Source organism: Budorcas taxicolor, chromosome 5, assembly GCF_023091745.1.
Source record: "Budorcas taxicolor isolate Tak-1 chromosome 5, Takin1.1, whole genome shotgun sequence".
Taxonomy (NCBI): Eukaryota; Metazoa; Chordata; class Mammalia; order Artiodactyla; family Bovidae; genus Budorcas; species Budorcas taxicolor.
Genome location: NC_068914.1, coordinates 88,419,054 through 88,443,320, shown reverse-complemented (window position 1 = coordinate 88,443,320; position 24,267 = coordinate 88,419,054). Strand labels below are relative to the sequence as shown.

General features: G+C 42.4%; 1 protein-coding gene across 11 annotated transcripts in view; it reads right to left on the bottom strand.

Moving 5' to 3' along the window:
- Positions 1-24,267, bottom strand: part of BEST3 (bestrophin 3) — a 52,715-nt gene that overhangs the window by 19,101 nt on the left and 9,347 nt on the right. For 9 of the 11 annotated variants that reach the window (XM_052639756.1, XM_052639757.1, XM_052639752.1 and 6 more), the window contains 5 exons: positions 13,751-13,905; positions 12,451-12,528; positions 12,189-12,341; positions 8,457-8,537; positions 6,625-6,776 (listed from right to left, as the gene is read on the bottom strand). In XM_052639756.1, the coding sequence (XP_052495716.1) occupies positions 6,625-6,776; positions 8,457-8,537; positions 12,189-12,341; positions 12,451-12,528; positions 13,751-13,905 (619 nt within the window). The remainder of the gene's footprint in view (positions 1-6,624; positions 6,777-8,456; positions 8,538-12,188; positions 12,342-12,450; positions 12,529-13,750; positions 13,906-24,267) is intronic. The other 2 variants (XM_052639750.1, XM_052639751.1) reach the window with 2 other exon arrangements.

The following is a 24,267-nucleotide window of genomic DNA, read 5'->3' as shown; positions in this document are numbered from 1 at the left end:
TTCCTTTCTGTCTTTGCTCATGCCTAGAATGTATTCTCTGCTGCATCCCCCACTTCTGTTTATGTGTTATATGCAAATTCTTTTTTTTTTTTTTGACTGATTTTCTTTTTTTTTTTTGACTGTGCTTTGTGGCTTGCAAGATCTTTTCTCCCAACCAGGATCAAATCTGGGCCCTGGCAGTGAAAGCACCAAGTCCTAACCACTGGACCACCGTGGGAATCCTTCCAAATTCATTCTTTTTTTTAAATCTTATTTTCATTTTTTAAATTAGACTGTAGTTGATTTGCAACATTGTGTTAGTTTCAGGTGTACAGCAAAGTGAATCAGCTATATCTACCCATCTATATATATCCACTCTTTTTTTTAAGATTCTTTTCCCATATAGGCTATTACAGAGGATTGAGTAGAGTTCCCTGGGCTATGCAGTAGGTCCTTCATAGTTATCTATTTTATATATAGTGAAAGTGTTAGTCACTCAGTCATGTCTGACTCTGTGGCCCCATGTAGCCTGCCAGGCTCCTCTGTCCATGGAATACTCCAGGCAAGAATACTGGAGTGGGTAAACATTTCCCTTCTCCAGGGGATCTTCCCCACCCAGGGGCTGAATTTGGGTCTCCTGCATTGCAGACAGATTCTCCACCATCTGAGCTACCAAGGAAGCCCATATAGTAGTGTCCAAATTCATTCTTAAAGATGCATATTAGGGACTGCTCTGGTATTTGGTGGTTAGCTCTGTGTTCCAATACAGGGGATGCAGGTGTGATTCCTGGATGGAGAATTAAGATCCCACATGCCACATCTCGCAGTCTAAAGAATAAAAATTTAAAAATGGGATACATACTACATTCCCCAACTGAAAGGGGCTTGCTTTGATTTATCAGACCCCATGAACTGTACCTTCACTTATTCCCATAAAACTCTCAGCATTTCTCTATCACCGCATTTACCACATAGTTTTATAACTAGTCTCATTGTGTCTGAGGGCTTAAAAGACGTGTTTGTTTTTTTTTTAATTTGTTTTTGTTTTTGCTTATTCCTAGCATCTGGCATTGGAGAAGGCAATGGCACCCCACTCCAGTACTCTTGCCTGGAAAATCCATGGATGGAGGAGCCTGGAAGGCTGCAGTCCATGGGGTCGCTAAGAGTCGGACACAACTGAGCAACTTCACTTTCACTTTTTACTTTCATGCATTGGAGAAGGAAATGGCAACCCACTCCAGTGTTCTTGCCTGGAGAATCCCAGGGACGGGGACTCCTGGTGGGCTGCCGTCTATGGGGTCGCACAGAGTTGGACACGACTGAAGAGACTTAGCAGCAGCAGCAGCATCTGGCATAGAACCTACCATATACTAGGCTCTAAATGAAAACTTCATTTGAATGAATGAACATGTATGCTCCGTATGTGAAGACGCAAGGAAAATAATAATTTAAATTTGCACTTGAGATAAAAATGAGAAGAGGAATTACTTTATTTCAGTAATGTATATTTGAAAAATGTGTAGAAAATAGAGCAATATTTTGAACATGTTCCTGAATATAGAGAACAAAGAGATTGTCTCCAAGGAGTTTCCTTTTTATGTGGAAATGCATAGCGTGCTGAATGTGAAAAAATGCATGAAGCGGAGTAATTTCTCAGGTTGCCCTTGGATAGTAATATTGTTATTCAGTTACGGAAAGACATTGCCTCCATTTTGGAATTTCTGAATCATGGGAATTGTGATTACAAACCTGAAACATTGATAAGAAAAGATGAGGAAAATCTGATTTCTGAATTAAATATGCTGGGAATATACATCTTAAAAAGAATAAGAAAATTAAAAAAAATATTCAGGAAGGGATTTTAAATGCCCATTGAGATGTTTGCATCCATACCATGTCGACACCTAGTCTTCATCCAATGTGAGAAAAACTTACTGGCTCAGTGGTCATCAACCGCCTGTGCTACAATAATCCTTACTTTTACTGCCTTTTCCCTGAACCTCACTCAGATGGTTTACTTGATTTACTTAGAGAATTATCTTTTAAGATTTTAGAGGACACCTGTTGTCTTTGCCAGCCCAGCAGACCATTCACCCTTCTCCTGTAATAGCACCTTCATCTTTCTTGCCAGCATCACCTGCTCCATATTATTGGTTGGAGCTGACCATACCCCTTGGTCCAAAGACGGATGCATGAAACGACATTAGCTAATCAAATTATCGTGTTTTCTTGTTGATAGTTATTGGTTCAGAAACAGACATGTTCGCCAACCCTAGCCAATCATAATGAATCCAGTACTCTAGTTTTCAGAGTTGGAAAAGAGATGTGGTTTTCCCACAGCATTCGTTGAGAAGATAGGTTGTACACCTGGAGCTGCTGGCTACCGTCTTGTCTGTCTGCCATCAGGAAGGGAGAGCTTGCCCGGAAGCTGGGCCAGCGGAGAGAAAAGCAGAACTGAGAGACAGAGAGGACCATGCAGGTCTTGGTGACACACGTGAGCCTCTGGACCCAGCCACACCCAAAGCTAGGCCACTTTCTGGATGTGACCCAAGAAATCCCTTTTTGCTTACGCTATCTTGAGTTGGTTTTCTATTATTGGCAACCAGAAACATCTTGTCTAATAACATACTCATGGGAAAAAGCGACACTAATGGATTGAAGAGGACATTCTTGCTGACCTCCAAAAGCCCGAATTCCTGCAGTGACCTTTCCTGGACTGTGAGGCCCCCCTTTAGGTTTCTCATTCGTGCAGAAAGTCAAGACCAAGTAAACTTTGCCTAGTTGTTTCTTGAACAGTTAGTTCTAGTGGAGTCCAGTTAAACTTCTCACAAAAACCTCCCCTAAAAGACCCTAGCTTTTGCCTGTGCCTGTGAGTAAATAGGCGATAGTAACTAGTAGTAAATAGGCCATCTTAATTAGTAGTAAATAGGCCATTATAACTAATAGTAAACAGATTAGATCTGATAGAGTGCCTGATGAACTATGGAATGAGGTTTGTGACATTGTATAGGAGACAGGGATCAAGACCATCCCCAAGAAAAAGAAATGCAGAAGAGCAAAATGGCTGTCTGAGGAGGCCTTATAAATACTTGTGAAAAGAAGAGACGTGAAAAGCAAAAGAGAAAAGGAAAGATATACCCATTTGAATGCAGAGTTCCAAAGAATAGCAAGGAGAGATAAGAAAGCCTTCTTCAGCGATCAATGCATGTAGAGTTGTTAGACTTGTTCAATCTTTCTGTGCCAAAGTTTGATACCCACAAATAAGAGATCTGTACTAGTTGACAATTATAATGCTCTTCAGTTATTTATAGAGTGTTTTTATGCTTACCATCTTGTTTAATCTTCCCAGTAATCATTTGGATTATGTATTTTCTCCAAGGTCTTATAAATTCCTAATACTATGTTTCTATATTTAGAAATAGGAGGAATACATATTTTTGTTTTATAATTAATATTTTTTTGGCTGCGCCACACAGCCTGTGTGGCCATGGAGTGAACCTGGGCCCGTGACAGTGAAATCATGGAGACCTAACCACTGGATCTCCAGAGAATTCCCAAAATACATAATTTAATATTTTCTAAAGAATACGGACAAATTGCATAGGAATGTGAAATTATGATGATTAGGATGAATATGTAGATCAAGATTAAATCTTGAGAACAAAAAAAAAATCTTCATTTTATGCATGCATACTCAATTGTGTCTGACCCTTTGTGACCCCATGGACTGTAGCCCACTAGGCTCCTCTGTCCATGGGATTCTCCAGGCAAGAATATTGGAGTGGGTTGCCATTTCCTTCTCCAGGGGATCTTCCTGACCCAGGGATCGACCCAGGATTGAATCCACATCACCTGTGTCTCCTGCACTGGTAGGCAGATTCTTTGCCACTGAGCCACCCGGGAATGGACGCAAGTGGCACTTGCAGTCCTAACAGAGTCTTCATGACTACCCAGCCCCATCAATGGTGCTGGTCTCCTTCCTTTTACAAGTCAGATCTTCAAATACTTTGCATTAATCAATGACGGGAGAGGAGGGGAAGGTTAAAGCTTATAGAGTGATCTAAAAACAAACTGACAGAAAAACATCTATTAATTTCCCAAACTGAGAGGATTGCCAGATATCTGTGAAACTACCACTGCGGAATATATTACAAAAGACTGAGAAGTGCAGACAGCAGGGAATTACTATTTACAGAGACTAAGCAATCTCTGGGGTCGGGATGAGTACCTTGGCCAGGAGGAGGCCCTGGACAGGAGGGCCCAGGCTTAGCAGGCATCTAGAAGCAGAAACAAGGCCAGCCTGGAGTAGCCACCTTTACCAAGCTGTGCTTGGAGAGCAGCAAGGTGAGTTTCCTGTCTCCTACGTTGTTCGCTATTTGCCACAACGCCAGAAATTATACTTTCAGTCATGTTTTCCTCTGAGTCTTCAAGAAATTTCAGCCTCAGAGGTTCTAGGAGCCCTAGGAGACATTCAGGGCTTCCCTGGTGGCTCGGTGATAAAGACTCCACTTGCAAAGCTGGAGATGGCAGGAGACATGGGTTTGATCCCTGGGTCAGGAAGATCCCCTGGAGGAGGGCATGGCAACCCACAACAGTATTCTTGCCTGGAGTATCCCATGGACAGAGGACCCTGGCAGGTTACAGTCCATGGGGTTGCAGAGAGTTGGACATGACTGAAGTGAATTAGCAGCAGCAGCAGGCAGGAGACATTCAGCTAAGAGTAAAGCATTATATGGACTGGATTGAAGCTAAATATTCTCATATTAGCATTAAAAACAAGATAATAGGCCCCAAATGGAGTCACTTATGCTAAGCACCATGTCACGGAACCAAGACTTAATTACAGTTTTGGTTTTCCCAGAAATGGAATCTTAAGCCAGTCAATCAGGAATTGTCTCATCAGCACTGGTTAGGTATTCTGCCTGTTAGACCCTTGCCATCTCCTGTAGGAAAGTGACCTTGCAACAAACAGCCCAGTTTTTTGCCATGTGTAACTTCCTTATTCCTGCTCCCTTCTACCTATGAAAGGCTTTCATTTGTATAGTTCTGTGGAGCTCCTTTGTCTTTGCTAGATTGGAGGCTGCCCAATTCAAGAATCAGTGAATGAAGCAAGAAGACCTTTAAAATTTACTCAGTTGAATGCAAACATAGAAAACAGACTTGTGGACACAGAGGATGGGATGAATTGAGAGAGTAGCATGGAAACATACACATTATCACACGTAAGATAGATCACTAATGGGAAATTGCTGTGAAACACAGAGAGCTCAGTGTAGTACTCTGTGGCAACCTAGAGGGGTGGATGGGGTGGGGAGTAGAGGGAAGTTCAAGAGGGAGTGGACATATGCATACCGATGGCTGATTCATGTTGGTGTGCGGCAGAAACCAACACAATGTTGTAAAGCAACTTTCCTCCAGTTAAAAATAAATACATTTAAAAAAACCTTAAGGAGGGATTTCAAAAAACTTCACCCAGTTGAATTTTGCTTTTTAACAGTAGTGAAAGAGAAGGGCTGAACAGTGTGAGAGGGAGAGAAAGAGGGTCACAGGTGGCAACTTTAGACATGATCTCACTTCATAAATCTGCCTAGAGCTGGCCTCAGGGAAAAATGAACTACAGCTTTGCCAAAAATTATAAGAAAAATTCTGTAAAAGTTTTTCCTTTTTCTATAATTTTTGGAGGGGTTCTTTTTACTTTTCTAAATTTGTCCACACTCTTCTTTTTAAGTTACTTGGAAACCATGGCATCTGCCTTCAGCAAATATACTTAAACTTCCTCCACATTCACACATTTCTGCAAAATCAAATACATGATCAGATTTAATAACATTATTCAAGAACTGCGCATGATTTACTGAAGGCCTCAGCCCATTTATTTAAAGCTCGCAGTACATATGGACAGATTGTTATGTTCAAACCACTGAACAGAGACTGGCATGTACACTAAACAAGTCAGTTTGATCAAAGCATAATCTTGGAGGAAGCTTTTTTAATAAAATTTACCTTAAGGCTTACTTGTCTCAAAATAGTCTAGCACAGTGCCTACACTTGCTTGATAAATACTTTTAAAAATGCATTTCATTATGATGGTCATAATTAAATAATAAATAACAATATAATTTTCACTTTCATGCACTGGAGAAGGAAATGGCAACCCACTCCAGTGTTCTTGCCTGGAGAACCCCAGGGATGGGGGAGCCTGGTGGGCTGCCATCTCTGGGGTCGCACAGAGTTGGACATGACTGAAGCGACTTAGCAGCAGCAGCAGCAGCAGCAGCAACAATGTAAGTAAATAACTACCCCAAGTTGGAAGGAAAAGAAAAAAAAATAGTTTCAAGGAAAAGAAAAAAAAGATAGTTTCACAACTATTAGAAAAATTTGCTGTGGTATAAAAGCAAGGTGAAATGCAAATTACCCCCAAATACACACACACATACTCCATATTTAAACCGGAAACTACAGTCATTTTAATTTCTCACACTCTTGGACATATTAATTATGTCTGAAAATTTGAAAAGTCTGCCATTATGGGATATTAATAATTGAGAGTTCTTATGCAAGTAACTTCAGGACCACAGTATAAAAAGATCAGAACGGTGACTTACTTATTTTCTAAATGTTGGTGAGTTTTAGAAATGCACTTACCCCATTTGGACGGTTGACCCCAGAAATGAGGGTATGCAGTAGTCAGCAGCTGCCAGTGTGTATGGTGGACGAGCAGCAGAATCATCCCAGTAAATATCCTTCTTCATCTTGGGTAAGCTCATGTGCATTTCATCCACAGCCAAAAGAGAGACCTAAAATCATCAGTATAGTGTTAGAATAATTCTGATGTGAATTGCATTAAGAAAGAATAAGTTCCAGTGGGTGAATGAAGTTTGGGATGGGATAGAACACAGTGTGAACGAGTGAGTATATAAATGTCCACAGTTTATATTTGCTACAACTAGAGCTGCTACAGAGAGTCGGACATGTTGTTCACAAGAGCACTTGGCAGTGGGGATAAGTGAGGCCATGAAGCTGCCCAGACTAGATTCATCGAGCCACATACCCGACAGTGGAGCACATCTTATCTGGCGGCAGGAGAGACACCTTTTTATTCTTTGCTCAAAATTGGCTAATTGTCTGGTGGTATCCTGACAGCAACCACATAGTCCCAGATATTATAGGAAGCTGAAGATTTCAATATACCATTTCACTGATTCCATAAGTACATTTATACTGATATCACTTCTTATTTGCCATGAATTTTTGTTTGTTTGTTTGTTTAGTAAAATATATCAACAAGTCTATACTGCTTGCGGTCATAATGGTCTTCTCCTCTTGACTTTGACTAATTGATGTTTGAATAAATTATTAAACTTCTGGGTATCCAATTTTTACAGTGAGTGGTGTAGGTGTTACAATTTCTCCTTAAGAGGCTGACAGTGTGATTGTTGGGGGTCATACAGAGGTCATGATCTGTGAGCTGCACCAGGGTAATGGGATGAGATTCTCTCCCCTGTCCTTGGAATATACATTCCGCCCATTGTCCCCATAGTGGGGGCTGTTTCAAGGATACAATCTTGAGAGAGCAATGTGTTGTTGAGACCATCTGGACTGACTACATGACTGAACCCCAGTAAGGCTTCTATATCAAATTTTAGGATTCTGGCAGGTCGATATGGAGGTCTATTCACCTTGTATCTACCCAAGACAAGCCTCTTGACTAAGTTCCCTAGCCTGTTAAAACTGTCACATGCCAGCCTAACTCAGTCTGCCTTTTCCTTTGGTCTCCCCTTTCCCTCCGTGTACGGGGGCTAGCTTGTGAACCAACAGTAAAATGTTCAGTACTGTTTAAGAGCCAAGTAAGGACTTGAAACAAATGGACAAGCTGAAGGCCTTTTCTTAGTTAGGTTTTCAGGAAAGAGAATGGTTGGAGGAGAATCTTGCCTAAAATAAAAATTCTCTCATGCTACCTCTTCGTGAATAACTTCTCTGGAATCCTTCAGCGTAAAAGCCTTGGGGTCCATCTGGTGCCATTAAGGGAGATTTTGAGTCACAGGCTGGCCTGGCCCCACATTCTCAGTGTCCAGCTGCTGGACATCTGACTGTAGGGATCTACATGATCTGCATTTTGGAACTCACATTGTATTATGGCTGCCACTTTATGTCATTGTTAATCTTTTTAGGTGGCAACTGGAAACGGATTAAAAATGTCTTAAAATATTGGTCTGTACTGAGATGGAAGAGGCTATGTAAAGAGGCTAATAAAGAAACTTACAAAGAAAACTGGATTGAAGTTCTATTGAAAAGGGATGGAATTTCACTGGAACTGAGACCCAGTGAGGTTTGTAAGGTTCCAAAAGAACCTGCAAGCAACATATTGAACAGCAAAAACCTCTTCGTTTGTGGCTAAAGCTCTCAACTTCAGAGGCCTGCGTTCAGAATCTGTTTAGATGATTAATGTTTGTGAAGGACAGAAAAGCTTCTCTAACCTGCAGATTTCTGTCAATGCACCAGTTAGTTTCAAAATCATCGTCATCTTCTCCAAAAGGATTGATAAGCTGCTCAGCTACCTGCAATTGAGAACATAGAATGAGTCTGCCATGATGCTTGTGAAGACTAAGAGTGGAGGTTGGAGAGGATTCCTGTTTCACTCTCTGATTTCTTTTGTCACCTTTCACAGTAGGAAGCCTAGAGCAGAGTGGGAGTGGGTTGATAAATACACAGGTATTTATCAGTCAGCAAGACTGAACTCTCAGACCATCAATCGTGCACCTGCATGGGACTGCTCTTCAAAGTCTCTGTCTATTCAGCTGGTGACAATGCAGGTCCCATCCAGGAGAAGCCATGGGCTGTTTAGGAACCAAAAGACTGATTCTCAAGTACAAATCAGCCAGCAAATATCGAAGGAGTTCTGACAATATGCTAGGCACTTCAAGGAGTGCAGAGCCTGTGCTCTGAAGGAATTTACAAAAGCCCAGGTGATGAGAGAAAATGTAACTGTGGGCAAGGTTATAGAGCAAAGAAAGACTTATATCACAAAGAAAATATTACAAGGAGATTTCACAGTGACTGGGCATAACTACTAAGTGAATGAGTCAGCGCTAGTAAGTCATAAAGCTGGACTTTTTCTTACTTAGTTTTAACTTAAAGGATTTACTGCAAGTTACTTAGAAGTCACATAGGTTTTTATCAAATATCTTCTAATAGGTGGTCAGTATTAGATGTTCTTACCATGCTCCTGAATTGAACAGCCTTCTTGTAAAAACAACTTTTTTTTGACCGCACTGCATGCTGTGGGATCCTAGTTCCCGACCAGGGATCAAACCCATTCCACACTCTGCAGTGGAAAGGCAGAGTCTAAACCACTGGACTGCCAGGGAAGCCCCTGAATAGCCTTCTTGATGAGAGATTCATGTGCCAAATGAGACTCACCCGTTTTTCTTTTTGATTCATTCCCTTTGATTTTTAAATTATTTGGATGTGTGTGTGTGTGTGTGTGTGTGTGTGCGCGCGCGCGCACCTGCGCATGTGTGTGGTTTTACATTGGGCTTAAATGTGAAAAACTTACAAGTGTAGAAAATAAAAGCACCATTGATTAGTTGAGTTCCTAGATGCTGAGACTTCTTGGTAAAAAAGATCTATCTATATATTTTTTAAGATTTAAGTCTAATCACTTAGATCTGTTCTCTACATTGAGTGGACATCAAAATTATCTGAAAAGCTTTTAAAGAAAATTGGTGGCTAGGTCCCTCCCCCAGAGATTCTGATTTAATGGGTGTGAAGCTGAACCAGGCATCAGTAATGAGTAGAGCTCCCAAGAGATTTTAATGTGTGGCCATTGTTGAGAACCACTGATAGGGAAGGATATCCCTCTGTTCTAAGGGGCGGCCCTGGCAGGGCTGGTGCCTGGATCAGTCAGCTGCACAGCAATATCCATGAAGAGTCTGCCAATGCAAGTTCCAAGAGGTTGTCTACCCTTTCTTGCCTGGTGCGAGCATGCGTGCTAAGTTGCTTCAGTTATGTCTGACACTTTGTGACCCTATGGACTTCAGCCCTCCAGGTTCCTCTGCCCATGGAATTCTCTAGGCACGAATACTGGAGTAGGTTGCCATGCCCTTCTCCAGGGGAATCTTCCCAACCCAGGGATTCCAACCTGGGAAGCCTATTTTTGCCTGGGGTTTTCTTTAAATAAAATGGGCCACGGGATGGATCCTGAAAATACTTTTGTTACATCCAGAATTTCACTTTTCTGACATCAGTCCTGCATATAGTATTACAGTCTACATTTAACTACCAAAATGATATCCATGATTTTTAACTGACTGTCACAAAGATAGCCTTTACTCACTTTGAGGCTCTGTTTCTAGCAAATAACTGAGTAATAGACTGTCCATAAGGTTAAGTTGGGTTTTCTACACTTCAATATTTATAAATATTAGAATGGTCAAGACAAAACAGCTGTTTAGAAATTGAGATACAATCCACTGGATGGGAAAACTCCCTTCTCTTAGAGTCGCCTATCTCTCAATGGAGCTAAGATTTTCTTTTCATATTTTGCCTTCAAAAATATTTTATAAAGGAAAAGAATGTTAATTTTTTGGTGGGCCACTCCGCACAGCATGCAGGATCTTAGTTCCCTGACCAGGGATCGAACCCATGTCCCTTGCAGTGTAAGCAGGAGTCTTAACCACTGAACCACCACGGAAGTCCCAAGAAGGTTAATATATTAGAGAGCACTTCAGAAGGCAGGAACTGCTGACTGTTCCTTCCAGCCTGGCTGAACACTTCACATGGGCACAAAGTGAAGAATAAAGCTCAGCACAACTCAGGCAAAAGGACAATAGAAGACCAGAATGATTGAGGATAGAGTGTTTGGGCCAATTGTGGCAATTTTCTGTTTATAAAGGTAGGGTGTAGTTTTTCTCTAATGAGAAATGAGAGCTGTTAGTCTCTTTAGCTCTCCGTCTTAAATGGGTAAAAATAATCCACTCACTGTCATCTGGTTAAAAATGTTTTTGCCATTTGTAAAGGAAATGCCTTTACTCTTTGGAGGGTAACTTGAAATGCCAACATATTTATTTTTTTCCTGGTTAAGATTCAAACCAATGAAAGTAAAGGCATCTGCAGGGAAAAGGCTGCAACAACATGGAAGACCCGGATGTGCATGTCGACATGTGGTTGTTTGGAAGGTCAGACATTTGAAATTCTACTTTATTAAAGTTATCTTCAAACTGTCCTTAGATTTCAGTTACCTTAAAGAAGGCATCATCTTTGACCTTTTTCTGTCACATACTAAAGAGAGGGAAGAATTAGGTTTCTGATATTGTTACATACATTGGGGTGAAGGGAGATGGTGGTGGGAACAAATAAAATTTAATGCTGATGATCGGACTAGTTCTTTTCATTGCTCTGACCTGCTTCTAATTTCCTGGCAAACCACATGTTGTCATTAATCCTGGTGTTTCTGGTTTTGATTCCGATGAATTCCTTCGAGTCTCAGTTCTGGTTTTGAAAATGGAATGCATTTAATGTCGTGGGGCAGCTAGTGGGATTTCAGGGAATAGAAGCTAACTATTTAGAGTTGAGCAGAGCCAAGATTGTTTAGTCGCTCAATCGTGTCTGATTCTTTGCAAGCCATGAACTGTAGCCCACCAGGCTCCTCTGTCCATGGGATTCTCCAGGCAAGAATACTGGAGTGGGGTGCCAATTCCCTTCTCCAGGGGATCTTCCTGACCCAGAGATTGAACCCACATCTCCTGCATTGCAGGTAGATTCTTTATCACTGAGCCACCTGGGAAGCCCAGAAGCAAGATAAAAATATAATAATCATGCTTAAGTCTGAGATACAAGACTTCTTATTTACTTTCTTTTACTCTGCCTAGTCGCTTGTTGTGGTATAAAATATCAATGCAGGTATACTTAATACCTTAATTACACTATTGTAATCCTAGTGAGAGCACACAAAGACTTAGCAAAATCAGTGGCCATAAAAGAGCAGCGTCTTTGCATAAATGAGCTGCTTCAGATCTCTGCAGCACAGGACTCACCACGTCCCTGCCGCTTGAACTCCCGGTTGAAAAATAGTAACATCTCAGCTATTACATGTTAAATCTACCTTGGAGTCACTCATGAATGAGTGATTCAGTAAGGGATCAGTGTGCAGAGTTTGGAACAGGACCTAGACTGTAGAGAGGGTCTCAGGCATGGAGACTGTTGGCTACCTTGAGCCATCCTGCATAGAAGAAGAATTGCAGGAGAGTGAAGATCGGAATGTAAAGATCTAAGTCATGCCCCGCATAGCCTTTGGTGGGATCCAAAAACTGGCGTCCGATCAGGCAGGCAAAGAAGAAGGTGTAGACGGCCAGCGTGACCACCTGAAACAGAGAGAAACCCTACTGAGAGCACAGCCCTGGCTGCCCCGAGAGAGCCAGCATGCCAAAGTAGGCAACGGAAAGAAAAAATCACGTGCCAAGGATTTGATACCTGGGTGTAAACCAGCGGAATCCCAACCCAGTCGTAACCAAATAAGAGGCTGCACCAGGAGCGAAATCGGTTCATTTCCTAAGCCAGAAATAGATAAAATATGATTTACTAAGATGACGGGTATGGTAAATAACATTTACTGGGGTTCAGAATATGGCTGTGGCTTTTAGAAATACACCTATAAAATAATGATCGTGACTTCAAAAGACTAGAAATTGGTTCTGAAGGCCACTCCAAAAGGAAAATTTTGAAAATGACAAGCTTTGACATCATTCAATGATGCGCAAAAGGGATAAGTACAGTTATAGCTTAAAAAGTATATTAAGATAAATCAGGATGGTATAGAAATATCCCCTACTCTATTGAATTCATAATTTCCCACTATATATATATATAGGCCCAAAGGGGTGGTGGAAATGCAGTAGTTAATATTTCAGACAAATCATTTCTAAATTATGTGGAGAGCAGATTATTTTTTGTTTCCTCTCTTTTGAAAACATGCTTACTGAAGATCTTGGAAAAAAGCCTAAATACATCTATGCCTTTCCCCCCAACAAATGAACACTTTAGAATACTTCTATTGATAGAAAATCTATCTCTGTTAAAGCAGAAAGGATTGAGATCCATTGATTTCTTTTTTCACTACTGAACACAAGTTATTATTTAAGACTGAGAAAGAGTATATGCTAGTTTGGGAGCTATTTTAAAATCATTCGCTCTTTTTAGCCTAATGACTGTCATGGCACAAATCTATCTAGCCCATCTATAAATTTGTTTCTCAAATGCATTCAGGATTATTTCATTTAATGAAAACACAGCTGTGTTTCCTGGGTCATCTGGAAAGCTGATTAACTTTGCAAAGTCACTTCAGTCATGTCATGTTCTTTTCGACCCCATGGACTGAAGCCCGCTAGGCTCCTCCATCCATGGAATTCTTCAGGTAAGAATACTGGAGTGGTTTCCATTTCCTTACTCCAGGGGATCATCCTGACCCAGGGGTTGAACCTGAATCTCCTGCATTGCAGGTGGATTCTTTACCGTCTGAGCCACCAGGGAAGTCCATATTACAAAGCCTACTTCTGCTTAAAACAGCCTCTAAGCAACCACCTCCAGTGAACCTCAGTTAAAACTGTGTTATATTCTCCTCTTGCATTTGAGGGTTCTAATCCTTGCCCAGACTTTCTGGTTCCTTTGGAACCAGGATTGAACGAAGCAGACTTGTCCAGATCCAGCCTTTTACATCCAAGTCCCTGCTGGTGTCTGAGTCATATCTTTTAACTGATGTTTGCAAAGTACTTACAGTCATCAGTGATTGAAGATCAACACTGTCTCTGATTCTACCTTCCTTCCGGGCTTTAGCTGCAAGATTTCCAAACCAGATGAATGGAACCCAGTATTTCAGATGAGGAGATTTGAGGTGGTCGAATAATTTTCTTTCCTCTGCTGTCATAAAACCTTTACACAAAATAAAAAGAGATAAGTTATACAGACTTGATTTAGCATTAATGCTTGTCTTAGTTGCTCAGTCGTGTCCTACTTTTTGTGACCCCATAGATTGTAGCCTGCCAGGCTCCTCTGTTCATGGAATTCTCCAGGCAAGAATACTGGAGTGGGTTGCCGTTTCCTTCTCCAGGGGATCTTCCTGACCCAGGGATTGAACTGGCATCTCTTATGTCTCCTGCATAGCAGGTAGATTCTTTACCATCTAAGCCACCAGGGAAGCCCCTTAGCATTAATATATTACCCTAAATATTTCAGCATCTACCATGTGAGCATAGAATGGGGGATATTCAAGAAATAAAAAATAACGCGGTTCCTGTCTCAAGTAGTTTTTACTTGTTTAGAGAAAAGGACTATTTACCTCTGTAAGGACTGCTTACATGCATTGCCTTATATACCAATATATAACCCTGCGTGCGTGTGTGTGATCGTAGTGCCAATAGGAAGCAAGGGGACATTAAATGTGGACTAGGACATCAAGGGAATGCCTCTTCTTTAGGGTTTGGTAAATTTGAGAACAGGAATACTTATTGAAACATGTACACTATCATGTAAGAATCGAATCGCCAGTCTATGTCCGATGCAGGAAATAGCATGCTTGGGGCTGGTGCAAGGTGATGACCCAGAGAGATGTTTTGGGGAGGGAGGTGAGAGGGGGGTTCATGTTTGGGAACGCATGTACACCCGTGGTGGATTCTTGTCAATGTATGGCAAAACCAATATAGTATTGTAAAGTAAAATAAAGTAAAAAAAAAAGAATTGTTCAGATTTAAAGAATAAAAGGTGGTAATGTATACAAAGCACTTAGTGTTTTGCCCAACAGGTGATTCACATGACTTTTCCTCCTGATGCTTCTTTTCAAACACCTAAGTAACCAGGTTCTCCTCTGAGAAGCCTTCCTTGATTCCTTCTGCCTCCCCTTCAAATCACCACAGGGCTCTCTCTTGCCTCAGGTTATGGTCGTGTTAGACACAAATGTTTCCCCTGCTAAGACCCTTTGGGAGGGCGAAAAGCATATTACCTTCACAGTCCCCACAGCATTTTGCATATACTTTAAAAGCGTTTCTTTGATTTTGTGTCTCCCTGTGTGTATGTGTGTGTATGTATGTGTGTATGTGTGTGTGTGCATAACACAATTTGCTTCAGCTTGCAGTGACTTCTCTGAGCCTCAGTTTTCTCATGTGTAAAAGAGATAATAATGTCTACTTCACAAGGATGTTGTAGAAGTACCTGAGACGAGGAACATATGTCAAGAGGTTAACATAACACTTTGCACATAAATAACACTCAGTAAGTGCTAACACATAATATATTATGTGAAACTTTACTCACCCTCCACCGCCTGCACAACGAAAGAAGAGACTTGAATAATAGGAGAGCAATAATAAGGTAGCAGGTTTATTTATTAACAAATATTCATGGAATGTCTACTATGTAAAAAGTTTTGTTCATATAAATATATGCTTCAAAAGCTTACTGTTTATACTTGACCTTTTTTTTTTTTTTAAAATTCGATTGAGTAGTTCAGTGGGCACAAAAATCCTAACAGGCTAAAGAAATATTAATGGGGAAAGTAAGTCTCATTTTCCCAACCAGCCAGTTTCCCTCCCTGAAGGAAATCACTACAACCAGGTTATTGTGTATATTTCCAGAGAAGTGTCACAGATTTCACACAGGCCAAATTTTTAAAAACACAAATGACTTTATACTCCATACATGTCTGCCATTTGCTTCTTTTTTCCAAGTTGTATCTTGGAGATTTTTTTGTTAAGATGTGGAGAGCAGAATCGTTCTTTTTATGGCTGCATTCTAGTTAGCTTTGTACAATATTTTACACAGCTAGTCTTCTTCGGAACAGAGTTTTAAGCTGCTGTCACGAAGCACGGAGCTGAGCTCCCTGTGCTGCCGAGCAGCTTCCCATCGATTTCACACGTGTAGTACACATATGGAGAAGGAAATGGCAACCCACTCCAGTGTTCTTGCCTGGAGAATCACAAAGACAGAGGAGCCTAGTGGGCTGCCGTCTGGGTTCGCACAGAGTCGGACACGACTGAAGCGACTTAGTGGCAGTTAACATAAGTCAATGCTGCCCTCTTAATTCATCCCACCCTCTCCTTCCTATCTGTGTCCATGAGACCATTAGGGCAAGATTCCTGACCCAGTGTTGCACCTTACAGCCTCGTGTGCCTGTGTCTTAGCCCAAATGCCTTTTAGAAAATACCAGTGCTTTTGCCGTATCCCCAGAGGTGCTGATTCAATGGGTCTAGAGTAAGGTCCAGGGGTAAGCATGCTTTTAAATCTTCCTGAGTGAGCTAATGAACTGGGTCCAGGCAGCTGCACATTTACAAATCTCTGCAGGAAATTCTGAACTACAGCGACGCTTGAAAAATCACTTCCTCACTGAATGAAGATTCTGTTAAGTCAGTTTGAAATAAACAGAGCAACAATTACAAGCCGAGTATTTACCAACAAGACACTAGTTTCGATAATACTCAGATTATTTACATTAACTTTGAAAAGGTCTGTCCATGCCAGGGGAAGTGAACTCTCTCTGGTGGTCAAAAGTAAGAACGAGCCCGAGAATTCCTGTCTTGTTTCTCAGAGCATTTCAAAGCTGTTGCATGATCCAGATAATCCATTTGGGTTTTTGTTTTAAAAGACTTGCAGGGTATGATTAAATCTAATGATAAGAAGTCACTAGATGGCCTGTCTTGGCTCTGTGCTTAAAGACCTACTGCAACCTTTCACCCTTTCCCTGGAAGCCTATCCTCAGACATTTCATATTAATTGTCTAACAGTTACAGTCTTGGGATTTATAGTGCAGCTTCCAAAAATGACTGCATTTGTATACTTGGCTGAAATCTCTGTCATTTGACCAAAGAATAACTTTACCTCTGGTTATTTTTTATTCAGGAGTATGGATCAAATTGTGCTGGCAAGTCCTTTCTTGGCTTCTTAGCAGAAAGCAAATATGCAGAGTGAGGAATTATTTAATGCAAACACTAAAGCAAGAGTTAGGTACCCCGCTCCCCCCCATCCCTGTCGTGTAGCAAACCCATTGGTTGAAAAGGGACATGTAGAGTTAGGAAAGCAGGGGGTTTTAAATGTTCAGTCCAAATTTACTGAGTACTTTGCTAGGTGCTGTGAAAAATGAACTGGACACTAATGTGTCCTCCAAGAGTATACAGGCAGAATAATTTTTATTATTTCCTACAGGGTTATACATCTTCTACAAAATAACACTATCTTTGGAAATTGAGTTACTGGTCCTTTGAAAGAAAAGTCTAGATTGTTAGTGAAATCAATTCAGAGAGCATTTGTTATTAAATGGAATGCCATCCTCATCAGTGCCTCAGACCATTTTAACTAGAGATCAATGATATTTTCAGAATGTGGTCTTTATCCTCATCTCTAAGGCTATGTTCACCACAGGTATCAATTTGGTGCAGTTTGGCAATACCATCAGTTGGCTGATCCTCACATTACCCTGTCTCCTTCACATATCTATCTTCATGCCACATTTCCTCAGACCCTATCCACACTCCTAACATTGCTATTTTATCTTGCTATTGCATCTGGCTTGAATTTCTCTTGCTATCTCTTTTCCTTCTGGTTTTCTGGCTAGTTCAGCTCTGCTCAGCAATTTTCATACTGCTTATCTCAAAAAACACTTTTTAATATTTCAAATCAGAGTAAAAAAAAATATATATATGGATAGATATACAATTATGCACACACACAGGGGCTTCCCAGGTGGCACTAGTGGTAAAGAACCTGCCTGCCAAGGCAGGTAGACACAAGAGACATGGGTTTGATCTCTGGGTGGGGAAGATCCCCTGGGGGAGGGCATGGCAACCCACTCCAGTATTCTTGCTTGAAGAATCCCTTGGACAGAGGAGCCTGGTGGGCTATAATCCACAGGACACAACTGAAATGACTTAGCATGCATGCACACACACACACGTTTGTATTTTCTTGTGACTTGAATTGTGGCTTGATGGAGTAGAATCTGCTGCTGCTGCTGCTAAGTCGCTTCAGTCGTGTCCAACTCTGTGCTACCCCATGGCCGGCAGCCCACCAGGCTCCCCCATCCCTGGGATTCTCCAGGCAAGAACACTGGAGTGGGTTGCCATTTCCTTCTCCAATGCATGAAAGTGAAAAGTGAAAGTGAAGTTGCTCAGTCGTGTCCGACTCTTCGTGTCCCCATGGACTGCAGCCTACCAGGCTCCTCCGTCCATGGGATTTGCCAGGCAAGAGTACTGGAGTGGGGTGTCATCGCCTTCTCTAGGATCTGCTACTTTAAGGCAAAATTTTATTGCTTTCAAACCAAAGGACCAATTAAGTCCATTAATCAACAATATTCCAGCAATTGCAGATTTGGTTGCAGCTGAAGCAGATGTCTTTTGCCTTTAAAGCAGACCATGGCCATCAGGCTCTATTAAGAAAAGAGCTAAGAGCTCTGCTTCTCAAAACTTTTAGCAGGGTTTATTGCCAATTCTTTCTGAAAGAGTAACTTGTGCATTCAGCATCTCAGCTGTTCTCAGAGAGGTGACTTCTTCGGAAGCATTGCAATGAGCCTGATTCATTTTCCTCTCTGTACTTTCCAAATGAATGGAATGAAGCCACCAGATTCAGCTGCAGCTGTTCTTTAAATTCAATGGTAGAAGTTCAGAAATCCCTGTCAACTGGGATAACCAAGAGAAGGCAAAATGTGACTGAGAGAGAGATGCAATCACAGTATGAATGCATTGTGGAAGGCAGTATTCAGACATATTTTTTTTTCTCTATGAACCACAGAAAGAAAGCTATCCCAAAACAATTATTGGCTTTTCTAGATGAGGTGCCCCTTGATTTTTCTGCTCTGTTCCATTCCATTCCATAAAAATGCTGGCTCCAAGCCATTAAAATGATTTAAGAACCCAAGAATAAGTTACAACCCACAATTTGAAAAGCTTGAGATAGGATATGGTTGAGTAAAGTCAGTTTCTGGGGTAGCAATGCTGAACACAGACAGAAACTCCTCTGTTTTCCTAATGTGAGAAAAACATATTCCTGTCTCTAAATTAGTATCCTATTTGGTAGCTCACTGCCTTCTACACATGACTCACTGGAAATACCATTCACAAAATCAGTGCTCTTAACTCCTCGCCTGTCCAGGTGGCCCAGAATTCCATTTGTGCTGGGTAAACTGCTCTGAAACAATTTGCAGATAAAGTTGGAGGAGTTAATAGATGTGCTCTGGCGCAAGACTTTGCTGCACAGTAGAATGGTCTAGGGAGTTTTAAAAACTCCCAATGCCCAGGTTACACTGTATACCTATTGAATGTTAATATCTGGGGATGTGAGCCAGGCATCAGTATTTTTAAAAGATCCCTAGTGATTCTGTCATAACAAAGTTTGAGAACAACTGCACCTAGTGCAGAATCACACAGCAAGCTGGACATTTTGGCATCCTTCAGTTCTGTTCAGCTGCTCAGTCGTGTCCGACTCTTTGCGACCCTAAGAATCGCGGCACGCCAGGCCTCTCTGGCCATCACCAGCTCATGGAGTTCACTCAGACTCATGTCCATTGAGTCGGTGATGCCATCCAGCCATCTCATCCTCTGTTGTCCCCTTCCCCTCCTGCCCCCAATCCCTCCCAGCATCACAGTCTTTTCCAATAAGTCAACTCTTCTCATGAGGTGGCCAAAGTACTGGAGTTTCAGCTTTAACATCAGTCCCTCCAATGAACACCCAGGACTGATCTCCTTTAGGATGGACTGGTTGGATCTCTTTGCAGTCCAAGGGACTCTCAAGAGTCTTCTCCAACACCGCAGTTAAAACGCATCAATTCTTCAGCGTTCAGCCTTCTTCACAGGCCAACTCTCACATCCATACGTGACCAGTGGAAAAACCATAGCCTTGACTAGATGGACCTTTGTTGGCAAAGTAATATCTCTGCTTTTTAATATGCTATCTAGGTTGGTCATAACTTTCCTTCCAAGGAGTAAGCGTCTTTTAATTTCATGGCTGCAGTCACCATCTGCAGTGATTTTGGAGCCCCAAAAAATAGTCTGACACTGTTTCCACTGTTTCCCCATCTATTTCCCATGGAGTGATGGGACCAGATGTCATGATCTTTGTTTTCTCAATGTTGAGCTTTAAGCCAACTTTTTCACTCTCCTCTTTCACTTTCATCAAGAGGCGCTTTAGTTGCTCTTCACTTTCTGCCATAAGGGTGGTGTCATCTGCATATCTGAGGTTATTGATATTTCTCCCGGCAATCTTGATTTCAGCTTGTGCTTCTTCCAGCCCAGCGTTCCTCATGATGTACTCTGCATATAAGCTAAATAAACAGGGTGACAATATATAGCCTTGATGTACTCCTTTTCCTATTTGGAACCAGTCTGTTGTTCCATGTCCAGTTCTAACTGTTGCTTCCTGACCTGCATATAGGTTTCTCAAGAGGCAGGTCAGGTGGTCTGGTATTCCCATCTCTTTCAGAAATAGTCTGGGTCAAACATAGTGCTTCTGGGGAGCTTGTTTAGAAGTGGATTTCTGGGTCCCAAACCCCGGAGAGTCAGATTCAAAGGCTGTCTGCTGCTGCTGCTGCTAAGTCGCTTCAGTCGTGTCCGACTCTGTGCGACCCCATAGACGGCAGCCCACCGGGCTTCCCCATCCTTGGGATTCTCCAGGCAAGAACACTGGAGTGGGTTGCCATTTCCTTCTGCAATGCATGAAAGTGGAAAGTGACAGTGAAATCACTCAGTCGTGTCCGACTCTTAGCAACCTGATGGACTGCAGCCTACCAGGCTCCTCCGTCCATGGGATTTTCCAGGCAAGAGTGCTGTCTGGGAAGATGTAATTTAAATAAGTATCCTTGATAATTCATTGAATAGTCATCCTTTGAGAGGCACTGATTGATGAGCCTTGATATAACTCCTAAAACAGAGCTGTGAAAATTAAAAGTCGCTCAGTCGTGTCTGACTCTTATACAGTCCACGGAATTCTCCAGGCCAGAAAACTGGAGTAGGTAGCCTTTCCCTTCTCCAGGGGATCTTCCCAACCCAGGTCTCCCACATTGCAGGCCAATTCTTTACCAGCTAAGCCACAAAGGAAGCCCAAATAGAGCTGTGGGAGGCTTCAAACACTGAGCCAAGACTGCCCATCCATGGCATTAATTCAAGGATGTGTGCTCTTTCTGTCCCATGTAGATCCAGTGTGCATAGGCGAGTCAAGTTTCACTCACAAGATGACATTCAGACTGTCCTGGGCTCATCATGTGAGACTATAGGCATAACTGACTCAAACTGTTAAAGTTCAGCCAACGGAGTAAAAACTGGCACAGCTGTGAATACCACTGTCCCCTTGATCATGTCTCCTGTAGCACAGAACAGTGGGAAATTTCAGAGAGACCAGGGAGCCCCAGCACCACAGAATGCATCCAGGTAAATGTGAACAGCAGACCACAGGGCAGAAAGTCAACATTACACAAAATCTAGTCTATTTTACTTAGTGGGAGAAGATCACAGACTAAATGATCTGAGTGTGGGGCTGGCCTTCCAGTCAGTGCCTCTAGAGTTAGAACTTTTATCTCAGCAGTCATTTGATAATTGGGAGCTTACTCGATTGTATTTATGCCTGTTAACTATACATGTTGCTAAAACTTCTGATGGGATGTCCACAGGCTCTCTCTCATCAGAGCAGAAGCTCAAGGAACTTCATGTTAAGATTCCAGGCCTTTGAGAAAACAGTTAAGTGTCCTTTCCCTAAATTTTACTGTCTTTTAACCATCATTACAGGCTACCATGCACAGAAGGACACTTTTTCAGAGAAACCTAAATGCAATGCAGTGATGTGAATTTCAACTGTAAATATATCTGTGCTTCTTTCTGAAAATGATTCATAGAAGAAAAGATTTGTAGTAATCTTTACTGACAGTTGAGGACAGGGACCATATCTACACTTTCAGCTGTGCTCCAGAGCTCAGCACAATGCCTGGCATACATGCTAAGTAGCTTCAGTTGTGGCTGACTCTTTGTGACCCTGTGGACAGTAGCCTGCCAGGCTGCTCAGTCCATGGAATTCTCCAGGCAAGAATACTGGAGTGGGTTTCCATGCCCTTCACCAGGGGCTCTTCCCGACCCAGGGTTGAATCTGCAGCTCCTGCTTGCATTGGCAGGCGGCTTCTTTACCAATAGTACCACCTGGGAAGCCCCAGTGTGCTGTACCCACTCAATAAATCTTTGTTAAATGAGCAAACGCATGACAGATTTAGCAAACAGATTTAGCACTGTTTCTTTTAGAGGAACGTAGACCATTTCCCTTTCCCTATTTTTATGCTTCTGGTGAGGAGTTATGAAGGGAAATGTTTTCTTCTCCTGATCACTCTGAAACTCCAGATAAAATGTTTTGATTCAGTCTCACCGTAACATAAACCCAATTAAGGCCATCACTTAAATTGGCAAGGATCTGGAATTGAGCCACTGACTTGACTTGGAATGAGTGACATCTTCCAGGGCAGGTGGTTGAAATGACTGGAATTTTCCAGGGTAGGTTTGCAGCCAAGAGGGAAAATAACAGGAGCTCCTGGGTTGCAGCTCCTCTGGCAAATAAATGTTTGAAAACGGACCAGTGCAGGGAACTTTTGGCATAATAAACACTTTTTTTTTTGCATTTGATTGCTATATTTCTATTTTCATGGGAGCATAAAGAACTTTTAATTTATAATTTGGGAAATGTAACCTGTAACATCAAAGTTTATGTACTTCCCAGAATAATGATTCTTCTAATTTCCTGGAATAATGTAACTTGAGTGTCCAACTTAACAGCAAGGAACGCTCAGGGACCAGCAGGTGAATGACCTAGTCCACGAGTGTGGAGCCCCTGGCTGGGGTCTTAGGGTAATATTTCCAGAATCTGCTAAGCGCCATGCCAACCATTGGCATGGGCCATCCTGTTTGTCATGAGCCATTCTGTCCCTAACTGGCTAGCTCCCAGCTCCATATGAGGCAAGAGGGAGACCCAAAAGACCCCCGACCAATGACCACCTCTTTCATAGGAATTTTCTTTGTCCTGAGATCATAAAAACTGGCCACAAGCCCACATAAGGTCTGCTGTCCCTCAAGCTGGTACGCTGCTCTAACAGCATCTCTCACTCCGCTCCCCCTTGTGTCAGCTCTTCCTGGTCTGTCAGGAAGTCAGCCTGCTGTCTGTGCAGTGCCCCTTACTACCTCAGTCCTTTGTACTCAATAAATTCAGTCTTCTAAAATACCCTATCTGGAAATTCTTTTCCAACCTGCGCTCAGACTGCTTCAACAATCAGCTCTAGTGAAGCCAGATGCTTCAGAAGAAAATGCTGATCTTCATTCTCTCCACCCTCTCCCTCTTTTTCTCCTGCTAGTCCTGAATCTTTGTGACAGGGACCCTCCCTGAAGCAATACAAAGAGGATGGAAGGAAACTGCCATTGCCCTAAAGTCCACTGTTTCTCAGAGTGTGATCCAAAGACCGCCCGCCCCGCCCCCCCCGCCCTTGCCTCAAAGTCTCCAGAAGCTTGTTATATATGCTCATTCCTAGACCTACTGAATTGCTAGGGGTGGTATCTTAGGACCTGTAGTTTTAGCAATACTGATTTAAGTTCGAGAACATTTACTTCCCTGACAGGTGGCTTTATGTGAGAAGTCCACTGAGGCTTTTGTGCCCCCAACATTGCCCCCCCGCTCTGTCCCCTCTCCTTAGGGGCCCCCGTTTCTATTACCAGCCCTCTCTGCTCTCAGGCAGAGCAGGTGCCCTGGCTCTGTGCTCAGGGCACCTGCCAAACATTTTCTGCCATGCCTGAACTTCCTGTTCTTCCCAGAAATGTTGGCACAGGCCAAGGACAGAGAGGAGGAGACATGTGCCTGGTTGGGAGAGCCTGGAAGCCAACGCCACGTGCAGACTGAGTCAGCCCTCTCTGTTAGGGAAACGAGCAGGAGGTCCGGTAAGTCTGTTCCCCCAACTGACAGAGAGGCTGCCCCCCACGTGGGTGGCAGTGGGGCAGCCAGGAAGGACCCTATCTCCGAAGCATCTGCCCCAGCTTGGAAGGCAGAACCTTCGCCCCACCACGTAATGCGTAAATCTGGTGTTTCTGTGGGCACGTGCTGATCCACCACCCTTTTTTCTGCCTTTTGAGAAAACGCTTGTGAGTGAAAAAGAGTAGTAGAGACCTTTACACTGAGAGAATTAGTTATGACCCCAGAGTGCACTTGCAAAGGCTTTAGCCCCCCTCCTATCTCCCTCACTTCTCTTCCTTCTTCAGACTCTTCACACAAACTGACCAAAAACCCAAAGTGAGAATG